This window comes from Cupressus sempervirens, chromosome 3, assembly GCF_028749045.1.
Source record: "Cupressus sempervirens isolate cs-2001-9-10 chromosome 3, ASM2874904v1, whole genome shotgun sequence".
Taxonomy (NCBI): Eukaryota; Viridiplantae; Streptophyta; class Pinopsida; order Cupressales; family Cupressaceae; genus Cupressus; species Cupressus sempervirens.
In genome coordinates, this window is record NC_143120.1 from 268352354 (window position 1) to 268375907 (window position 23554).

General features: G+C 37.4%; 1 protein-coding gene across 1 annotated transcript in view; it reads right to left on the minus strand.

The window, feature by feature from the left end:
* Positions 1–667: 667 nt before the first annotated feature.
* EMB2813 (DNA primase, large subunit family) overlaps positions 668–23554 on the minus strand; it is a 107226-nt gene continuing 84339 nt past the window's right edge. The window contains exons 15-19 of the mRNA XM_089819415.1: positions 15756–15830; positions 15578–15663; positions 15393–15486; positions 1318–1425; positions 668–1152 (exon numbers count right to left, since the gene is read on the minus strand). Coding sequence (XP_089675541.1) covers positions 1099–1152; positions 1318–1425; positions 15393–15486; positions 15578–15663; positions 15756–15830 — 417 coding nt within the window. The 3' untranslated portion in view covers positions 668–1098. The remainder of the gene's footprint in view (positions 1153–1317; positions 1426–15392; positions 15487–15577; positions 15664–15755; positions 15831–23554) is intronic.

Consider the following 23554-nt stretch of genomic DNA (forward strand, 5'->3'; position numbering starts at 1 on the left):
ATTCTATTGAGTAAATAAATTATAGAAACTTAAAAATAATATTTTAAAAAAAAATTAAACTAATATAAAATAATTTAAATAATTTAAAAACTAAAATCTAAATCAATTTTAAAAATCATAAATCACAACATGAACTAATGTGGAGATCACAACTAATAAATTTTAAAAAAAATTAATAGTTAAAAGTGAAGATAACTAATAAATATCAAAACAAGAGTTCAAACTGGAGGGAGATTAAAAAAAGGGGAAGGATTTTCAATTTTCCAGAGAACAAAAGTTGTAAGCACGCCAACTTTTTATTGACATTGATGATGTTTTTCCATAATGAAAAAGTGTACATTAATATTGAAAAGAGTTTAAAAAAACTTTCCAGGTGTTGCTTCTGTGGGCGGTATGAATGCCCATGCACAAGAATACAACATAGCTAACTTTAGTTGATAAGTTACATAACTAAGCGCTAGAAGTCAGAAATACAATCGGATATATCTATAAATAAGCCCCTACTGGTGTTCAAATGCATCATATAATACTAAATATTGTTGGCAAATACCTTGTTACAAATAGATCTCTAAAAACTAATTTCAACCAAGATAAGAAGCTGGATAAGATATTCTAGTTGGTTGAATATTAAACTAAGGACAATATTCAATGGGAAAAACATACAAGATTACTGAAAAAGGAGACTTGAATTTGAATAGATAGCATTGAGAGAAATACATTGTGGAACCAACTACACACCTTAATGTACTAGATTAAGATGTTATATAATTACAAAATGTAAGAGGATGTATATGATAACAAGGAACTACCAGAATTGCTGGCCCTGAACGACAAACAATGCCAGCAGCTTGTCCTGATTGAAGAGCTTTGGATGAAAGAAACATGCCTACGCATGTTTGAATAAAACAGGTGTTGATTATTAAACCTATACCATGCACATGAGCCCTGACAAATATCAATTCAAAAATGATAGTACTGCTCTAGGACTGCTCCATTTGCATTGAGGTTTCTCCCAATCTGGTAATCTTTCTAGGAGGAAGCTGTGGTAGTTGAAACGTAATCATCTAACATTTCTTTCACCCTAAAATCAAGGTAGTTTCAACTTTTCTGCTTTGGGGTTGATGGAGAGTCTCCTGATTCAGGCACTGGATTCTGCAGAGATAAAAGAACACATTTATTCACCAATACAATATATTACAACTTTTTTATTCCTTGTACAATGCATTTAATGTATAATCACTAGATTCCACATGGTAAAGCATCGCTTGAAAAAACAAAGGTAACCCACCAAGACAATAAAGCCACAAGATCACAAACCTTTGCTTGTAAAACTTTTTGACTCTCTCTGAAATATTGGTTTGGATGGTTGATCCCTGTGTCGCAAGAACATGCATGAACAGCTTCAAAAGTCATTGTGCATGCCAGCTGCACATCAAAACATTGCAAATACTGTCATAGAATGCTAAATTAGATATCAAGGTATAATTAGACACTTGACTAACTGTTATGTTGCTTCCTGACACCGAGCCTTAAAGATATCTCCTGCCATGGGATGTTACTGTGTGAATATTTGAAGGCAAGAGCTGCAACTAGCCTTACAAACCTACGCTGACAATATCGGTGACTATTATTAAAACAATATCCAATAAGGACACATACTCTCCCCTCTAGAGTTGTCCCAAATGTTTCAGGGTCAGCATCCTTTCATCCACCTTTTTCTGCATTTCTTCCAGTCCTGGGGATGTTTAGGATATTTATGGCATCCCCCTAGGTTTCTTATTTAGTGATGATACTTGGGGACACCCTAACATTTCTCTGCCTCCCTTATCCTTTCCACCTAAATGGTAGCCTATAAACCAAAGAATAAAAAAATGTAAAATTTAAGAAACAAATGGAAAAACATTTCAAACCGCTATTTTCATTATCGCTAATAATACAACATTCAGTTATTCATATTTACAATGTCAAATTCCTATTTTAATCAAAATAGTTTTCTGATTGATGAATCTTAGAAATTTTTAAGCAGGTCCAAGCCAGTTGAGGTTACAATAAATGAGGGCCTTTATCCCCTCCATTAACACCAGTGATCCAAAGATTCCAAACCCACAAGCTCAATCAATATTGAATTTCAAATTTTTAATCCATAGATGCTAACATTAATTCATTTGAATATAGCTCTTTAGAATGTTAATCATGTCAAAACACTATTAAATAATTCTCCATCCCAAGGAAAAAATTGCCAGCATTTTAACACATTTCCATTCAAAACCTACTGTCAACTTCATTCTGAAAACTCCGGAGTTTGAAACATAGCCCTCAGCATTGAAAAAATTAGTTTTTTTATTGAAAATGCTATTGCAATGCTTCTTCAAGATGCACAACCCAAAGCAACCAAAGATATGTTGAAGAGATAAAGGACCGTAGAAGAATGAAGATGATCAAGGAGGATTAAGTCACCAGAACACAGATTTTGCTGCATAAACAAGATTCTTGTCCTAGTCAGGACCTATGTTAATGTTGTAGCTTCAGTCAGATTGATTTCACCATGAGATATATTGATATTTACTTGTTAAGTCATTCTGATCAGTAATCATTAGACAATTACTGTATATATATATATAAAATAATTGTCTAATATGTACTAATCATAAATAAAAATAATAAATCAATGAATAGATATGTCCAATGAAGGAACATGTCTCTTCTTGTCTTAGCCACAATATAAATGTAAGAGATTGCTGTCTTCAAAAAACACATACCGTACAGGCAGTGCTATTACATTTGCAGTGATTCTTTTTTTTCAACATGGTATCAGAGTCAGGTTGCAAATGAAATAGAAAGCAAAGCACAACTCGCAAATGAAATAGAAATGAAAGCACAACAAATGAGGGCACGCATCAAGCTGTGTTTTGCATAGCCATATATATACAGAAGACGGAAGGCATATTTTATCTATGGTCAGTGTACTCATTACAAATAAATTGAACTCCTCCAGATGACCAGCACATATGATTGAATGTGCACAGGGATTCTTCAATGTCACTGGGAATTGGCTAGTCTCCTTACTATTTGTTTCATGTAACAGACCAATCATATAAGATATGGAGAAGTCAAAACAAATTAGATGTGTACACAATCCCTCAAACCTAGCACAAGACATTATGATCAGGCTTTTTCTGGTAGGGGTATGCATATCCTACATCCCTGTTCACGTCCAAGTGTGAAATGTGCTGATCCATTCTTTCAAATATTATAAGAGCTCCCTTGCCAAATCTACGTTGTGAATCCAAAATGGAGCATTGGTCTGCAAATGGAGGAATATATACTCTCTAATATTAGAGAGACAAACATTTTTGGAATACAGAAGGAAGCATATTTGTTGGAACGATGGACCTTGCTGATAGTATGAATCATTTGCCCAAAGTGCTGAGATATTTGTGTTTGATCAAATCATACGAAGTGAGAAAAAATATTTTAGGACTGAGATTATAGCAGAGAGCGATTGAATATCGCATGACCTTCGACTCATACATTGACGGGCAAAAGAATGAAAATATTGTTTCAAAAAGGGCATCGGATAATAGTTTATCCTGAACAAAGAAGACTTTGAAGTCACAAACAGAATGTGGAAAGCAAAAGTAGTGCTAAGTTTCATGACTTTTGCCAATTTTCAGCGTCTCCGACCACGTGGAAAGGAGTTATCGAACAGGTTATTGACATTTATCAAAGTCAAAGCATTTGTGTGGAGAGACCTTTTTCAGCGATCATAGTTGGAGACAAATACAAGGAATGATAGTCATTTAAGAGAGTGCAAATGTGTTATCCCATTGAATGTGAGGAGAAAAATATTTGCATATTATGGGCATAATATTAAAAGGCCAAAAATGGTAGCAAACCTGTTAAATACCTGCCATGGAGATTATCTCCCGCGGATATCTCCAAGTGGACACCGTATAGATATAATGACATGTTTGTAAACCGGCAGCTCATTACCATATGCTATTCTGGTATATTAACTTTAGAAAAGTGACGTCAGCTGACCAAAGGTGTTGAGTGGATTTACACACACACATATTGGAATGAATATTAAAATATAATTAATTAACTCTCTACAAGAATTATTACTTATATTACGAATAATCATTTATAAAGAGTATTCAAAGGGCAGATAATGGATCAATGCAAGAATTCAAAAAGTATGTGTGTATACAAAGAACTTGAGCTTCAAAGGGAGTATTGATATTAGCATGAAGAGGATGTACCAAGAACTATAAAAGATTGCATCATAGATGTCAATGCGTAGATAAGTATTTTCCTTGAGTATAACATTTGTCTATTCATTACAGTCTCTCTCTTATTTGTATTTATATACATACTATAAAAGCTATTTGCATTGATTTTTTCCTTTTCACTCCGGGTTTGTTCTTGCAGAAAGAAGACTGAGATCAGGATTTGGAGGGAGCCTGAGACTTCAGCAGAGGCAACTTTGGATGAGGAGCTCAGAAGATTGATATTCAAAGCAAGTCTGAAAATCCATGTGTGTGACTGCATAATTTTAATGGGCCTTCCCCCTGTGTACATCATGAGAAAGTGACAACTTGCAATTCATTACACTCGTATTTGTAGAAGTTATTGAAAGGTGACGATCTTTCAATAACTCAATGATTTTTCAATAACTTAATCTTCTATTATGATGATGTCTAAGCAAATCATGATAGATTATAACTTGCATGGTGGATTAAGTTCCTTAAACAAACCATGGTGTTCTATTGTGATGGACATCTTATGATGTCTAAACAGATCATGATAGATGATAACTTGCATGGTGGATTAAGTTCCATGACCTTCTATTGTGATGGACATCTTATGATGTTTGAGACAAATCATGATAAATTGTACCTTGCAAGGTGGATTAAGTTCCTTAAACAAACCATGAATGTTTCTATGGTAAGCATTATTGAGGATACATTATCTATGGACATTTTTTGAGTACTTGGTGAGTATCATGTGACTTGATATTTTGAGATCATTACTCTTGATATTATGAGATGATCTAAAAATGTTGGATATCTTCTAATCAAAGATATCCTTAAAACTTGTCATTCCTAATACTGCGTTGAGGTAAGATCTATTCATATGTTTATCCTCCCTAGCTAAAAGGGAGCTTTAATGTTATAGCTTCAGTTGGATTGATTTAACCATGAGATACATTAGTATGATTACTAGTTAAATCATTCTGATTAGTATGTGTGTGTGTGTGTACTAACCATAAATAATAAATCAATGAATAGGCATGTCCATTCTTCTCTTAGCCAAAATATAAATGTAAGAGATTGCTGCCTTTGAAAAACACATACCGTACATGCAGTGCTATTACATTTGCAGCAGTTCTTTTTCAACAACCTATTTTCCAAACAACAAGTGCTAACTCAACTTCCATGTTACTGCAGAACTTCACTTGTTTTCAGTGATTCTGAGCAGTACTGACGGTTGAAGTAGATTAAACATGAAGAATTCAGCCAATGCTTTATCTTCCTCCCGAGAGAGAGAGAGAGAGAGAGAGAGAGAGAGAGCACACATCTGCTCTCATTAATAATGTACAAAACGGGTTATTACAGTTCTAAAGCAGTTGTCAGTTATCTTCTATGTTTTCCTAATTATTTCCTATTACGTGTACTTGAATATCTGCCATGTGCACAATCAGTTTCTACATATAAGATGATTGAATTTCTTTGATTGGGTTAATAAACAAGTTCAACCCTAGACCCAAATCAATGGGATGACAGAAAAATTGCTTCACATCATTTCTGAATGATTGTAGTGGTTTCTGGGACCTCATCTCTATGTGTGTGCCAACACACACAAGGTTTAAATTCAAGAAGAGTGTGGAACTCATAAACTTTCAAGCTATCTTCTTTCACATCCTTATATGGAAGAGAAATCGTTAGCAAAACCAACTCTATAGATGTTCTAAAAAATAATAGGGGTGTGTTGCAAAGAGAGGAAGAAATATTGTAGGAATGTCATGCACATAAAGCCAATATTGTCAATCAATTCTCTCTGTTATTTGAATAGATCTGGAACCCTTCCAATTCACAAGAATTTGGTGCAGACAACATACAAGGTAAAGTCAATCTAGACATCTCTATGTATGAAGGCAAGATAGATTTGGATACCCCATATTATTAGTTTAACCTAAAACATTCATACTGTAGCTCACAAACCCTACGAGTACAAGCAGGTTTCCTAGCTGCACAAGCTTTTCCCTAAGTTGCCGATTCGGGTTCGAGGACGGATTCGGGTTCAGGGTTCGAGTTCGTGGGTTCGGGCAAAAAAAAAATTCCCCATTTGGGTTCGTGGGTGGGTTCGTGAGTATGTATATATATATATACAAAAAAAAAAAAAAAAAAAAAAAACTCACATAGTTGTAAAAGTAAAACTAAGTCATTCCATAGTATGAATATATCAATGTTACTTGATTATTGATCAATGCCAAATGTCAAAGATAAACATTAAATACTCACTCACTAATCTATGCTAATGTTGTAAATAAAATCATACATTGAATTACTAAAATGCAAAATAGAATTTCAAAACATAGACTACTTCATCAAATTGATAGATGATAAATTATGACTTAATAAAGTTTGAAACATGGTGATAAATCATAAATGACTCAATGAGTCAATGACAAATGTTTAAACATAGTTTATCAAAGATGCAAATGCCCTTCAAGGGTCAAATGGGTCATCAAAATATGAGGGATCAATGGCTTCATCCTCATCTATATCATTGACATTTTCCTCATCATTGGAATCCAAACCGGTTCCACTAGCCCCAAATGCAACCACATCCTCCTCCTCATCCTCCTCAACATCTAGCAAGGCAATTCTAGATATATCTTGGGCAGTCATATCCAAGTCAGAAGTCTCAAGTAGTACATCCCACAACTTCTTTGATCCCTTCTTATATCTTGGATCCTTGCGTAATAGGAGGCGCCAATTGTTGTGAATAAATACCAAGTCCTCTACTTTCTTCGAACCCAACCAGTTACGCTTCACTAAGTGGATAAAAGAGTTTGTACTCCAATTCGGCTCAGTAGTAGAAGAGCTCGCAACCAAGAGAGACAACCAACAAATTTTAAAAAATTAGCTAAGTAATTTTACAATACAATAGGAATTTAAGAGTGCTAATTCGACAAGCTAAGTGGCCATAAGAAAAGGAAAATAACTTAAATACATACTTGTGACAAGATCTTAATGGCAAGAGGTTGGAGGTACATGTAACTTTCCCCATGTAAGTACCACCATCCAATGGCATCCAATCTACTTTGGTCATTGATTGCATCAAGTTTTGCATTTTTGCCTGAGACAAAATCAACAAACTCTCTTCTAACATTTGATGCCACATCAGGATCACTAAAGAGCCTGTTAAGTGCCCTCTTATACCCAGCAGCAACTTCAGGATCTCTATATGGTGCCACTCTACCAAGAATAGCAAGTATCTCACTGCTATAATATCTAGGGGAAAGTGCATATGCCAGGAGGTGTAAAGGTGTGGTCATCTTGTTCCAACGATGTAGAACAATTTTCTCCACCTTACTATACAAGGTATCAAGATCCTGCTCTCTCCTCTGAATGACCTGGGATGTCAAATGATGTACATGTAAGTTATCTTGATGTAGTGTTAATAACTTAATTAAAATAAAAAATCAAAATCTCTCAATAAACAAGGATAAAGTATTGTATAAAAATTTAAACTTACTGATTTCATTCTTTCTAGCATGGAGTCCATGGCATCATATATGTTCCCCAAACAAGGCTCATCCATGTCGGCATACCGAAGCATAGACATGATGGGCTTGGTGAGTTCTAATGCATATTCCACCCTATTCCAAAAATCATCACTCAAGATCAAATTCTTTACAGTTTTGGCCTTTTCTGTATCAGCTTGCTTCTATCCACCCCATTTGTTGCTAATAACCATTTGACACAATGCCTCTTTCACCCTCACAAGTTGTCTAAAGACGATTGTGTGTGAAGCAAACCTTGTTTCAGCAACCTATTACCATGTTAATTCAAATTCTAAGTTAATATAATAAGTTGATAACACAAAATTTAAGAATATGTATTAAATTTTGTGAAATATGACACAAAAATTAAAAAGATAAATGAAGCTAAATAAAGTTTAAAATTTACCTTCAATAATTCCAAGAGGGAGAAAGTTCTTAAAATTGCTTGTGACATATGGTGGTTTGTCACAAACATTTGGATCTGCTCACCCTCCTCATACACATTTTTCATCCATTCAATTTGGCTACCCATTGCTTTCATCACCAAGTTCAAAGTGTGGACAATGCATGGCGTCCAAAAGATATGCTCATATCGTGCTTCTACCAAAGCACCTACAGCCTTACAAACTTTAGCATTGTCCGTCATTAGTTGGACAACATTGTCAGCTCCCACGGACTCTATGGATTCAATGAGAAGTTGGGCAATAAAATTTGCATCCTTTACTTGCCCTTCACAATCAACCACCTTCAAAAACATTGCCCCCTTGGGGCAAACAGCAATCACATTTATTAATGGACGGTTTTTGCAATCTTTCCATCCATCAGAGACAATGCTCACCCCCGTTTGGACCTAAGAATCTCTTATTGGTTTGAGGAGGTTTTCTACTTTCTTTCTCTCCTTATGCAATATGGTGGTTCTCAACTTTTCATATCCAAGGGATCAGTAACCATGAGGTGCATCATTTATTGCTTTCACCATCTCTCTCCAATAAAAGGATCTCACTAGATTGAATGAAACACCATTTGTAATGAGGCAACGCCCAATCTTTATGTCAGCAATTTCTCTCTTGTCATTTTCAAATGTCGTATCTAATGGACCTCTCTTGCGGGATGGGGGTGTTTCTATTTCATCTTCATCCACAAATGGGTTAGGTAGGAAGGGATGTGGTCTACTGATTGTTTAAGAGGGTAGTGTTGGTGGTTTTGCTTTGACTTATCTTTTTTTGCCTTTGACACTAACCTATCAGCCTCTTGTTGTTCTTTTAACATGCCTACTATTTGAGGAGCCGGCAACCCTTTTTTACCTCCCTCTAGGGGCCCCTCACACATGGAAATCCCTTGACCTGATGGACCTATCAAATGATGTTTTAACCCAGTAATAGGAGCTTCTATATTGGTTTTGGCAAAAATTGCATTTCCATATATACCCTCCCCCTCCAACACATTGCTCAATTCTTGTTGTATACTTCCACAAAAAAGAGCCTCTATCAATTTTAAATCTTTGGGATCCCACCCCACCCGCTGAACCCTAACTACTCATTCTTGGATTCTTGCAATCTATAAAAACAAATTTCAAAAAATATTTCAAAACTTATACAAAACTTGATAAAAATTTAGAACAATAAATATTTTTAAAAAAACTAAAAACAAACTATGAAAGAAGCAAAAGGAAGGATCAAATGCATACCTGGAACACTCAGCACTGATTATTTGAAGGATTTGAGACTCCACAAACAATCTCTACAACCTTCTCTTCAAACTTGCAAAATGGCCACACCAAAATGAAAGAGCAAAATGACAAAGCAAATGAGAGATTAGATGAATGAAATGCATCTAATAGGCCTTACTTTAAGGTTTGGCAAAAATATATATATATTTTTTTTTTTAATGCTTTTTTGGGCCACTTTTTGGGCCCACCTGTCGCAGGTCCGCCCGGATTCACCTGAGTCCGGGCAAGGTTCGGGTTTTGCCCTACAGGTCCGCCCGGATTAGGACCCGCAGGGAAAAACACGAACCCTACCCAAACCCGTCGCGGACCCGGGCTCGAATCCGGACCCGGACCCGAGCTCCAGCGTCCGAAATCGGCAACTTAGGCTTTTCCCAAAAACCCAACAAGTTATTAAGCTGAGTTTTGAGCAAAAGCCGCAATTTTTTAGCAAATACTTGGCAAGCCCTGTTAGCATGAATGCTGATGGTATTCCTTTGGGGGAGTATCCTAAGCATTGGAGAGTATTGACATGTTGCATTCATGATTGTGTTTGTCATTGATGTCAACATAGCAGTAATTCTATAAAGACTGACAGAATAGCAAACAAAGATAATACTTGTACAGACAAAGTTTTGATGTACAAGTGAAGCGCGGTTAAGGACATGTTCCATTTTGTATCCTAATGACGTGGTTAAATACACAGAGTCTAAGTTGAATATGTACGGAAGCTATAAGTAATTTACAGAGAGCAGTGTAGAGAAAAAGTGCATGGAAAGCAATTTTTGATGATCCTATTATATCTTCTAGCAGAGATATAATCTGGTGATGTGCAGTCAGCCAATGACAGAAGACAATTTGATGATGACGTCAACAAGTGTGCAAGCCCTAGTATCGCACGTTTGAAATTTTATATAGACTATGAGCTGACCATGCTATTGTAATTATGAATTAATTAATTATCTTATTATAATTAATTGGGAAAGCCTCAAGGCCTACTTAAGGAATTATTTTGAAGATAGGGTATAAAGGAAAGATGTTTTCCTTGTTTGTAAGAAAGTGTGTGATCAAGTATTGAATGCGAAGTGCGAAAAGAAACAGAGCATTTGGTGAATGTGAGTAAGCAATCCAAGGGATTATTGGATGCTAAGTTTGTGATCTAGTAACAAGATTAGAAGTATGGTTGACAAGACAGAGAAATAGGAAGGAGTACAGTACAATTCTATTATTCTGCAAGGAATAATACAAAGATCATTTGGACACTGGGTTCATTGTTCTTGCCCCTAAAGTTTTTTGGACAGTGGATCTATCTGCCTTACACAACTCCTAACAGGGTTGGAATCTCCTAACAGGAAATAATATGTACTAAATGTTGTTACAAACTCCTAACAGGGTCCATCCTCAAACAAGGAATATTTATATTAGTACATCATCTTGTGGGTACCATCCCCACGAGAGTTTTCCCTCTGATCAAGGGTTTCCCTAGTTAACATATATGGTGTTATTGTGCATGAGTATCTTGTTGTGGTTTCTAATTATATTGTTCATATGGTTAAGTTTTATTAAGGTTATTCCTTCATTACATGGTCTCTAAAAACCAAAAAGGTCATTCCTTCATTACCAAACACAAGGAAGAGAGAGAAAAGGCTTTAGAGGAGCATTTGGATTTTAAAATATAGATCAGCAAGTCGATTGGCTTTCATATATTGATTGCAAATTATTTGTGCAAGTTTGTAGCTTGCATTTACACATTGAGAGGAGCTTAAAGAAGCATTTAGAAAAGGCCTCTACAAATTTGAAGTGCAGAGCAAATTTGAAAAGGCGAGTTACAATTTTTGTTTTGTCAATTTTTTTACATTCATATTTCCATTTTGTTTACATTTGTTTTCTAGTTTTGTTTCATTTTATGTTAATGAAAATTTTGAAAAGTAAGAAGCCTTAATGTTTGATTTTCTTTATCGTATATGTTTTTTTATTATTTATGACATATTCAGCAGTGGCATAACGTCTAAGTCTGGAAGTGGTTCACCTAGGTCTCAACTCTCAACTCAACTCACATGCAAACCCTACTAGAGTTCAAAGGAATAAGGCTTGGAAACATGCCATCACCAGATCAAAAAAAAGGAGAAGTTATGTGTTGGCAAATAGCAATAAGATGTTGACAATGTTTGTGATCCAAGGTTCAAAGCCCCTAATGATGAGGTGTCAAAAGGTCCTATTCTGACCTAAAAGGTGGTTGATGTCAAATGTCGCAATTAATGAGCAATGTGAGGCACGAAGGGAGAAGGGTTACACCATCATGATTGATGGTTGGACAGATAGAAGATGTAAAACACTGCTGAACTTTCTTGTCTCCTCATCAGATAATTGTAGAGCTTGTACTTACTAGTATAAACCATTGATTTAGTGATTAAGTTTTCAAATTTTGATTGCACTAAATTGATTTTTTCCCTCAGGGACCAAAATGTTTTTGAAATCAATTGATGCTTCAAGGAAAGCAAAAAATGTTGATATCTTTGTAATGTGTCGAAGGAAATGTTAAAGGAGGTGGATGAGGAGTATGTGGTACAGATAGACATGAATAATGCAGCAAATTATTTCTTTAAGGTAAACTTCTAGTGGAGAGGCACCTCAACTTGATTTGGAACCCTTGTGTTGCTCATTGTATTGACCTCATGCAGAAGGATCTTGGCAAACTTCCTTGGATACAAATAATGTGTAGAGCAGGGAACAATTATTTGTAAATTAATGTATAAACATACTTGGGTTTTCAACCTTACGAGGGATTTCACAAATAAAAATGAGTTGGTTTGTCCAAGGGTCACCTAATTTGCAACAAATTTTATCACATTGAAATCCTTGCTTTAGTCCAATGCCAGTTTGAAAAGCATGTTTGTGATTGAGGAGTGGACTACCTCATCATATGCAAAAAGTAGTGCAAGGATTGAAACAACTGACCGGGTTTTTAATGGAGTGACTTTTGGCAACCACCCAAAGAGATTGAGGAGGTAATTTTATCTTTTGTCCTCATTTTTATTTCATTTCATCAATTTTGTCTACACTTGTTTATGTCTTACTTGTCAATTCAAGTTAGGGGTCGAATTTGGGTTCAAGAATTCGATTCATGGATTCGTGATTTTTTTCCCATTATGATTCATAAGGATTCGTGTGTGTGTTATATATAATTATAAATATATATGTGCATTATATGTCACAAATATATATACAAATATATATGCATTATATATAAAACATATCTATATGCATTATGTGTGTGTGTGTGTGTGTTTGTGTGTATTTATTCCAAGTTGGGCATGCAGGCCCTTGGGGATTCATACAAATTCACATTGAATTATCTTGAGTCCACGTAGCTTCGTGACAAATTTTTTGTTGGATTCTCCTTGGTCTGCATAGATTCATGATGGATTTGTGTTGAATTCATGCAGGGTCTTGATTCAACCCTATGGGTTGTTCGAATTTGCAAACTACAAATTTAGACGAATCTACAAGATCAAATCCAAACCCTACGTGAATCCGGCACGGACCGGTTCACAAATCTGGAGCTCGATCTGGTTCGACGGTTAGATGCGCAAATCCGATAAATAAGGTTTATGCTCATTGTTCATTTTTTAAAGTAAAACTTAAAGCTTAACATTTCAACTTTCACAATGATTGTAGTTCATAGAGTCTCTTATTGTTCTCCTACAAATTGTTGATGGAGAGAAGCCTGCAATGGGATACATTTATAAGGGCATGTACAAGGTGAAAGAGGCCATTAGATCTTTTTATACAAGGAATTAGGCTAAATATGGTCCCATATGGGGTGTCAGTGATTGATGACAGCACAATCTGCTTCACATGCCTATGCATGCAGCTACCCACTACCTTAATCAGGTATTCCAATTTAGCCCAAGTTTCAATGCCAATAATGAGGTGCAGAGACGGCTCTGTGATGTTGTACAGAAAATGTCGCCTAAGTCAAAAAGGATTAAAATTTTGATGTTAATTGGTTGGATAATGCATGAGAAAAGTTTTAATCCTTAAAAATCTTTGAATTTCTTAGATTTTTCAGTTTGTTTTGTCCGTGCTAAGATTTTGCTGAGTCTAGACATCGAGCCCAAGTCAAAAATCAGCTTGTCAAGTCCAAGGGAAGTTCGAGTCTTGTAACTATGGTTTTGATTTTAGGTTTAAGAGATAGTGTCATATTTTATCTCTCTTGGGATGTACAGATCGCGCTCCCAAGTTTCCCTGTCACTGCCAAAATGCAGGGACATCTTGGCATTCGCGGAACGGCGAGGGAGATGCACAAGCATCCCTCGACCATTCTAAAGACCTAAGGGCATTCCTAGGAGGCAGCAAATTTTAATAAGGTTTTTAAAAATTGCATCTGTTTATTTAATTTTGGGTTCCATTCAATTTGCAATTGCACACAAAATCATTAAAAATGTTGCATTTCAAAGGGAGTTCAAACACATCAATTTTGGGAGAAAAATGCTTAAAATGAAGAGTCCAAAAGCCACGCAAGAGAAAAAATGGGCTTGGCAGCAGAGGCGTTCTGCCTCATCCCCACCTTATATAACAGGAAGCGCACCGTAGGCGCTGCCCAAAAAACCCTGCATGGGACATTGCCCCTTGACCCCACTAGGCGGTGCTGCCCCAAACCCCTGCTTTCAAATCCAAAAACACAAAATGGCATTAAAATGTTAGAAAACACACAATGTATTTGAAACTTCACTCTCCCATCACCCCTCCTCAAAGGAGAGACGCGTGGGAGCCATCACTGGGTGAAACACTGGCGTCAAAAGAATCGTTAGTTTATGATGAGGAAAACTCTATTCCAAGGTTTTGTGTTGATGAATACAAAACCAGAAAATGTTTTAAAAATGCTCCTCAGTTCTGAAAGCTACGAAGAAAAAGTTAAACAGAATGCTGCTCCAGAATAACCCTCATTTTACAGCTTTGAAAGAGATTAAGCCTTTCCTTTCTTGAAAATATATATACACTGCAAGCCTATTGAGTGGTGTGGTATGGCAGACTCGTCAGTCTTAAAAAGACTTGGTTAAATATTCAAGTGAGCTCTTTAAATGATCATAAGATTTGTGCCTTGGGAGTACAAGTAGAGCCATGAGACTAAGTTAAAAGACAATAAAATCTTGAAATGTCTCCCAAATACATTTTGATATAAAGCTATTACACGGAAGTAAAGATCTTGGCACTCATACCCAAACCATGTATTTCCTGTGTCAAAAACCTTCAGAGTATGTGTTATACCTCTGTCATGTCACATGCTAATAGAGCTCAGCCTCACTTTCTCATAACTAAAATATCAATTTGAAGTTTTAAACTTATTATCAGAAGAAAGAAAATAAAACCATGATATCATGGTTGTTAAGGATTTAATCTTTAAGGGGTAATCAGAAACTATGTCACCATAGCATGAATATTTGCAGAAAACATAGAACTCGAGCTGATAACATGTAACGCTCACAAAACTCTATAGCACTATTGACATAAGACTATTGTATTAAAAAATCCAAAATGTTGTCTTGCCACAACATGGCTCAAAGTCTATTAAAGAAAAGGATAATCAGAAACTATGTCACCATAGCATGAATATTTGCAGAAAATATAGAACTCAAACCCATAACATGTAACGCTCACAAAACTCCATAGTACTACTTACATAAGACTATTGTGTTAAAAAAATCCAAAATATTGTCTTGCCACAACATGGCTCAAACTCTATAATTAATCAACAGAGTCACGTCATCTGTTTATTTGTACGCATGATTTTATATTAAACATCTAATTATTTGGAGGGATAATTTCTTGACAGTTGACTAAAAATGCATTAAATATTTCTCTGCATTTCAATTTGACAACAAATTCATATACCTGGTAATGACGTTCGCGAGCTTTGTGGATGATATCATCAACTGCCCTAGCACTGATCCCAACTTTCCCAAGCATTGCTCGCAAATTCTCCTCACTTTATTTCGAAATAAGCAACAGTTTTGAGATCAATAGCATGAAATTTCAGTTGAGATTAATTATTTAAGTATTTTAACATTGATGAATACCTGAAATGTCGATAAGGGCAACCATGATGGTCTCCTACTCCAGGTGTGGACATAATTATCTTTTGACAGGAATAAGGGCTGTAATCCTGCACCATTGAGGATAAAGATGGACTTAGCTACATAAGGTTGAGTTGCAATTGAAAATATCTGCATTAAAGATATAAAGCTCAACTCTTACCGTTCTCTTCCCCTCTTTTCCATAGTTGTGCCGAATTGAATATGCATATTCCTTATCAAATTTCTCCACACCTACCTGTTTTAAGTGAGAATTAAATGGGTATATTTATTAACATGGTAGGGTACAAATGAGCTTACTAATAGAATATGATAGAAATGAGAAGACAGAGTATGATAGAATTGCAAGCATAAAATTGCTTCTGAACAAACCTGATTAGAGTACAAATTCAGAAAACAGACAACAATACACAGGCAAGTAGCCAAGGAAAAATATGCTTACAACATGAGTATTGTAATACAAGATATGCCAAAATTATGTATGAATCATTGGTGATGTTTGGGAAACAATATCAGCTCTGAAACAAACTTCATGAATCATGATAAGACATGAAAACAAAATTTGATTTTTTCCACGCTTTACTTCTCTTGTATGAATACAAAAGCAGCTTACTGAACCAGTTCCATCCCACATAATGAAGACTCTTCAGGACTCTGCAAACTCCCGAGTCCCTGAGCTAGCTGAGTTGAATAAACTAGACTCCCATGCCAAGTCTTGGAGAGTGCTCAAACAAGTCCTCCAAGACTCTACGAGCGTAGGACTCAAAACTCTCCTGAGCTCAGACTCTTTTGTTTGGCACATAGACATAACAATCATGCTTTTTTAAGTGAAATTTCAAATTTTCATTTGTCATTTATTGTTCTCATTCAAACATTGCACCTAGTGAAGAATCAACATAGCAAGAAGACAATTTGAAAAGAGATTTTTAAGCATTCAAAGCTGATAAAATCATCAATAAAAAATAGTAAAGTACAATGAAACAGAGGAAAACTACGAAAAATTAAGTTACACTAAGAGAGGAAAGACATACAGATTGTATGTGGTTGTATTTTCATGTTAACATATCATCAAATTTAAATAGTTACAATGTTTTTATTACAATTTTGTTGTATTACGGTGTATTATTAGACTTTGAATTTGTTTAAAACTATTGAATTTTGAGAGTTTGGGGATAATACATGTAATGTTTGAAGTTTGAATTATGAATAATTGATAGTCAAATAACATTTTTATGTTATCTCGAAGCATTTTTTGTATAATTATGAGGCTAGTTTTTGTCAAGTATATTTCAAGCATTTTGTTGAAACTATGCCAAGTCCCAAGTCAAAGTCAAAATTTTGAGAGCTGCTGAGCCAAGTCCGCATCAGAGTCTTCAAACTATGATTTGTATTTCCATACAGTATGAAAATAATTTTAAAGTAGAGATCATTATCTAGTTAAAAAATCCTAATAATTGAATGCTACTTGAAAGGAGGAAGAAGAATGCAGGAGGGCAATTCTTGGTCTACTGCTAGGGCCTGCATGCCCTAGCCCGCATCCTCTCTTGCTCCCTGTGGCGTCTTGTTTGTTGTTTCATGGTTCGTGGCTTGCTACAGACTAGGTGTGTGGTGGTGTTCTGGGAGCTTGTGTCTCTTTTGGCAGTGAGTGATTGCCTACAGCTCTTTTTTTGTTATCATTGCTAAATCTTTGGTGGGAGTCCGCGGTAGTGTGGGGCTGAGGGGCTTCTGCCTCGTTTTTTCCTTGTCTGCTTGCTAAATCCAAGCTCGGGGTGAATGGGAGACCTTGGTGTCGCCTCTCCCTGACCTTCTAGTGAAGATTTGGAGATGGGTGAGCCGACTTCGAAGGTGCATGCCAGTAGTAGGGCTCTGAATGGTAAATCCCAATCGGGGGAAGGAGAATCCTCTTCAAGTGGGAAGCTCCAATTACAAAAAATTAATGGATGTTTGCAGAAAGCCAAGGTCCGGCCAATTCTGGTCATTCAACCTGAACAGGTTTCGAAGGATGTTGAGTACCGGAGTAATCATGCTCTTATCTGCAAATTTTTGGGTCTTCGTCTTTCATTGCTTGTGTTCGATTCCTGGGCCCGTCAAGTGTGGAACCCTGAAGGAGATATGGAGATTTTGTTAGCAGCTAATAATTATTTTATGGTCATCTTCTCATGCATGTCGAATAGGAATAAGACCTTTGAAGGTGGCCCTTATTTCTTTAACCAGGTGGGGCTATTCATCAAGCCTTGGCACACGGGCTTTAACTCTGCTGAGGAAATCCCCTCTCGAGTTCCAGTGTGGGTTCGCTTGTCGAGACTTCCTTTGGAATTCTAGAGGGAAGATATTCTTCATTCAATCTCTATGCTTCTGGGAAAACTTGTGGGATCGACTACACAAACTCAAGATCGAAAGGTAATTTCTTTTGCTCGTATTTGTGTTGAAGTTGATTTAAATAATCCATTGCCAAATTCTATGGAGATTTGTATGGGCTTTGTTTCCTAAATTCAGCAATTGGATTACGAGACCCTACCATTTAGATGCAGAATCTGCCATGAATATGGGCATCTTCCTCACAAATGTCCCAAGTATAAGAAACCTTCCTTAGATGTTCCAGGTCCCCTTAGGGAAGACAAGGGAAAGGCAACGGTATCTAATGGACCTGTTGCCAGTGAGGGATTTACTCAAGTTAAATCTTGTAATAAGGGCAAAGGTAAGAAGAGAACTTGGATGGATAGGTGGACTGACAACACCTTTAACAGGTTTGAGGCTCTTGGAGACATGGTCCAAGAGAAAGGCATCTCGGTCGAGCTCTCTTCTGAGGCCAAAAGTCAACATGAGATTCAAGAAGGAGATATGCAAAGAGAGGATCAAATTCTAGTTGCAGGGGACCTACAAGGCAGGCAGTTGGATATTGATTTGTCCCCTCCTATTCAGGATATCAAGGATCTTTGTGGATCACAGGGTTCGCAGGGCCCAGTCTTGGTGGCCATTGACCCTCTTAGGTCTAAGGGGACATCTGATTCTACAAAAAGTAATAAGGCTCCTCTTGTTTTAGGCATTCAACAGAAACCCTTCAAAAAGGAGCCTTTAGATAAACGGTCAAAAATTGGTAGGAAGACTGATCAGGAGAGAGTGAAGATAATGGGTGAAAATTTGGTTGAGTTTGGGTCTGTGAAACCCATTGATTCTCATTTCTCTCACCCCCATAAATGATTGTGCCATCATGGAATGTAAGGGGGTTGAATAGCATCCCCAGACAAAAGGTTGTTCGCAAATTAATTGAGTCCCAGTCTCCTGATATGGTCTTTATTCAGGAAACTAAACTTTCATTGGATGGATTGGCTAATTGTGCTGCGTATATCTGGCCCCAAGGCTCTTGGCAGGTGCTAGGTGCCTTGAATAGTTTAGGAGGGGTGGCTTGCTTCTAGGACCCAAGGAAAGTCTCCCCATTATGGTGGATCTCCAGTCGGTCATTTATTTCTTTGATTGCCACTAGCTTTGAGAATGGAGAAAGGTGCTTCTTATCCAATATTTATGCTCCTACAAACTTTCCAAGTAAATCCCAGTTATGGACCCATATTAGATTCATCCGATCCCTGGAACCTTATCTCCCATGGATAATGGTGAGAGATTTTAATGTAGTTATTAGCCTGGAGGAAAAAAGAGGAGGGTTAGCAAGGCTGGACCAATCCTCAACTCTGCTCAGAGATATGATTGGCTCATTGTTTCTCATTGATGTGAAGCCGACTAATGGTGTCTTTACTTGGAATAATTGAAGATGTGGTGGTGAGGCTATCTCGGAAAAGCTTGAAAGATTTTTGGTTTCTTGTTATTGGATGGACAACAAGTGGATCACCAGTTCTGAAATTCTTGACTGGAGGGCATCAGATCACTGGCCCGTTAAGCTTTCCATCACTTCATACAGAGTCATCAAGAATCCCTCTTTCAAATTCTAGTTGATGTGGCTCAGAGACTTGTCTTTACCTGATCTTATGATGGATTGGTGGTATGAGGGGATGCCTGATCATGGTACGGCCATATATACTTTCAGTAAAAGGCTTCAACATGTGAAATACAAGCTTAAGAGATGGAATAAACAGTGCTTCAGGTATCTACATGTTCAGAAGACTGCTGCTCAAACCAAGCTAGATAATATTACCCGCTAGATTCGAGACCATGGGTTGAACTCTGAGATGAGTGAAGCTGAGTCCCTAGCTCTTAAGGAGCTGGAAGAATGGGAGCTTCAGGAGGAGATTTTTTGGAAGCAGAAATCCTGTATTGAGTGGCTTCAGGAGGGGGATAGGAACACTGCCTTTTTTCACAACTCTGTTAAGGCACGAAGGCATGGGAACTCTCTCTCCTCTCTTGTCTTAACGGATGGAATTTAGATCTTTTCTTGTGCAAATATTTCTAGGGAAGCAGTCAATTACTTCTCTAATCTCTTTTATAGGGAGGATCCTTGTGCTGGGCCTGAAGAGCGAGATATATTGGATTGTATCCCTCACCTAGTCTCTGCAGAGATAAATGTCGCCCTCTTAAGCCCTATCTTGCTTCCAAAATTGGAGAAAATTATGTTTAATATTAAGGAAGGTAAGGCCCCTAGTCCAAACGAGTTTTCGATTGAGTTTTTCTAAGAATTTTGGGAGATAATAAAGTATGATCTCCTAGATGTGGTCCAGGAATCATACAGGAATAAACAGATGCTACAGTCTTTAAATTCTACCTTCTTGGCTCTCATACCTAAGAAGGAAGGGGCTAATCGGCTAGTTCAATTCAGGCCTATAGCATTATGTAATGTTGTCTACAAGATCATCACCAAATTGATTGCTGAGAGGCTCAAGCCATTCCTTGGTTTTTTGATCTCTGCTGAACAAGGTGGCTTTGTTGACGGAAGACAAATTTTGGATGGAATTGTGATAGCAACGGAGGCAGTCCACTATATGGCTACTTCTAAGGAGAAAGCTATGTTCATTAAACTAGACATGGCCAAGGCTTATGATCAAGTGAGTTGGGAGTTCTTACAGAAAATTCTTTTGACTTTTGGGTTTGTTGTGGAGTGGGTCGAATGGGTTCTTAGTTGTGTGACATTGCCCTCCTTAGTTCTTATTAATGGAGAACCATCAGAGTTGTTTGGTGCCTCTCAGGGACTTCGGCAAGGTGACCCTCTTTCTCCCTACTTGTTCATTATCATGGCAGAGGGTCTTGGCAGATTTTTAAAAGCTCAGCTGCGGAAGGTTTTATCCAAGGTTGGAGCTGGAATAATAACCTTCCTTTGTATTCTCATCTTCAAGTTGTGGATGATACCGGATTGATGGGCATGGCTAGAATCAGTGAGGCAATGAATATCAAGAAAGCTTTGAATATCTATTTGAAAGCCTCAGGACAGAGAATTAATGATGACAAGTCTTTTATTTATTTCTTTAACACTCCTCGGCTTATTCAGAACAAGATTGCTAGAATTCTTTGATTCCAAATTGGCTCCCTTCCTCTGATGTATCTTGGGGTCCCTTTGTTCTTGGGTGCTCAGCGAAAGGATTACTGGCAAGGGATTTTGGATAAATTCAGGAGTAAGGTTAGTCACTGGACCTACAGATGGTTATCTTCTGCTGGGAGAGTGGTTATGCTAAAGACTGTGGTGCAGTCTCTTCCCATTTATAGGTGTTGTGTTCAGGTTCCCCCATCTAATTTTGTGAGGGACTTTGATGCTTTATCTCAGCAATTCCTTTGGTCTGGTAGTCTTCTATCCTCGAAGTGAAGCCTGGTCAAGTAGGAGTATGTGTGTAGGCTGAAACATGCGGGTGGCCTTAGGCTTTGCTCGATGGCTCTTGTTGTACTGGCAACAATGCAACAATCAAGATCAAGAGTGGGCTAAGATTCTTACTCATAAGTACTTTCCTGGTGTGGATTGCTCTAAGGTGCCACGTCTTCCTTTGGTGGGTAAAGGCTCTTGTATTTGGGATACTCTTAAGAAGGGAGCCCAACTAGTTAAGGAGGGGCTCTTCTAGATTTGTAACATAGGCTTGGATACTTTGCTTTGGCAGGACTTGTGGGATGGTCATCCTCCCATTCTTTCTAGTTATCCCCAGCTTCTTCCCCTTTCCCAAACTTTCACTAATGCAAGTTGGCTTAAGGTGGAGCATTTTAAGACCGTCAAGTGCCTAGGGCAAGTTGAGATGACTTGCTAGAAGGATTCTCAAGAGTGGTCGATGGGTGGCTCTGATGAGGATCGAGCCCTTCTCTCTAGAGTTCTAGAGGATAGGTTTTGCAACTCTCTCAACGGGAGGGACAGCTTGACTTGGAGTCCTAGTCCAAAAGGTAAATTCACAGTGGCTCAAGGCTATGCTATTCTTGACAGGAACTTACACGATCTGGCTGAAGTGAACTAGTGAAAGAAGGTTTGGAGCAGCTTTTCGTGGCCCAAGTGTAACTTTTTCTTATGCCTGTTGGCTCAGAAGAAATGCCTCACTTAGGAGAATCTACGCAAAAGAGGTTTTCAAGGACCTTCTATTTGTGTTCTTTGTTTGCACAATGAGGAGTGTGTCCCCCACTGGTTTTTTCTCTGCCCTTTTTCGAGAGAGATATGGCATAGATGGTGGGAGGCTTGGTGTCATGGTTGTATTCATGCTACTTCTATTATTGATTTCTGGGAAAGCTTGGGCAGACCTCCAACGAAGACTTCTTTCTTACAAACCGCTTGGATGGTTGGTTTGATCTTCATTCTTTGGAACCTTTGGCTGGAAAGGAATCGCAGAATCTTTTATGATTCCAAATTAGGAAGCTCCCAATTGTGGAAGTTGATTCTTAATAGGCTCCAAGAGACAATCTATGCAAAGTGTTATATGTCTGTTAATATAGATCCTGGGGATCAGGTTATTGTGAGGAATCTGAACCTGAGAGATAATTGTCGGGGATGCATTCCCAGTAAAAGACCGAGCCATGGTAAGCAACGGGTGTGTCTGGATGGGAGGTGGTCTCGTCCCCCAATTGGGTTCTTGAAGATCAATACAGATGGGTCTTCTCGGGGGAACCCTGGTCATGCTGGTATTGGGGCTATTGGTAGGGGAAATGATGGTGATGTGGTTTTTCTCCTCTCTGTTTACAAGGGTTGGCATTCTAATAATTTGAAGGAGGCCCTGGCTATTAAAGTTGCTATTGAGCGTGGCTGTTCGTTAGGGTGGCGGAAGATCATCTGTGAGTCTGACTCTCAAATTGTTGTGGATATGCTGAATAACCAGAGGTTGGAAGATGTTAGTTGGCAACTTTCCTCTTTGGCCAAACAAATTCTTAGTCTCTATAGTTCCTTAGACTCTGTCTCCTTTTGTCATATCCCTCGCAAATGGAACAGAGTGGCGGATTGTCTGGCAAAGTGGGCTTCAGAGAATGTGGATAGATGGGTTATTAATGGTAGGGATGAGTTACCTTCTGAGTATTGTGAGATCATTGATCAGATGTTACTAGAGGACAGGAGTATGTAATGTTGTTTTGGGCCTTCGGACTTTGCTCTGTAACTTGGATTTGAGTGAATAAATTTTTACCCGTCTTTTTTCTCATAAAAAAAAAAAATTTAAAAAAATCCTAATAATTCTGTTGGCAGAAGTCTTTTAATGGAACAATTCTGCAATAAGATAGTATACCAGCACCCCAAAGTTCATGCTTGCAAAGCTTTTTGAAGCTTTCCCTGCACAACAAGAGTTTCTATGCATGTACATGCTTTCAAATATAGCATAATACTACTCAATTGTGAAAAATACTTTTGAGGCAGCTTTTGCAAATTCTAAGTTTGCAGGAAATTATCACTGTTGCTGTAGCAGAAATACCATCCACCTATGAAGCAAAATATTTCAGCCTCAAAAATTCACCATTTTGACCAAGACCAAAAATGTAATATCCAAATTCAAATTGTATCATTTCATTGCTTTTATTCAGTTTATCCTTTTCCTGTTCTTTTTAATCTTGTTTTCTCCCTTAAATGTA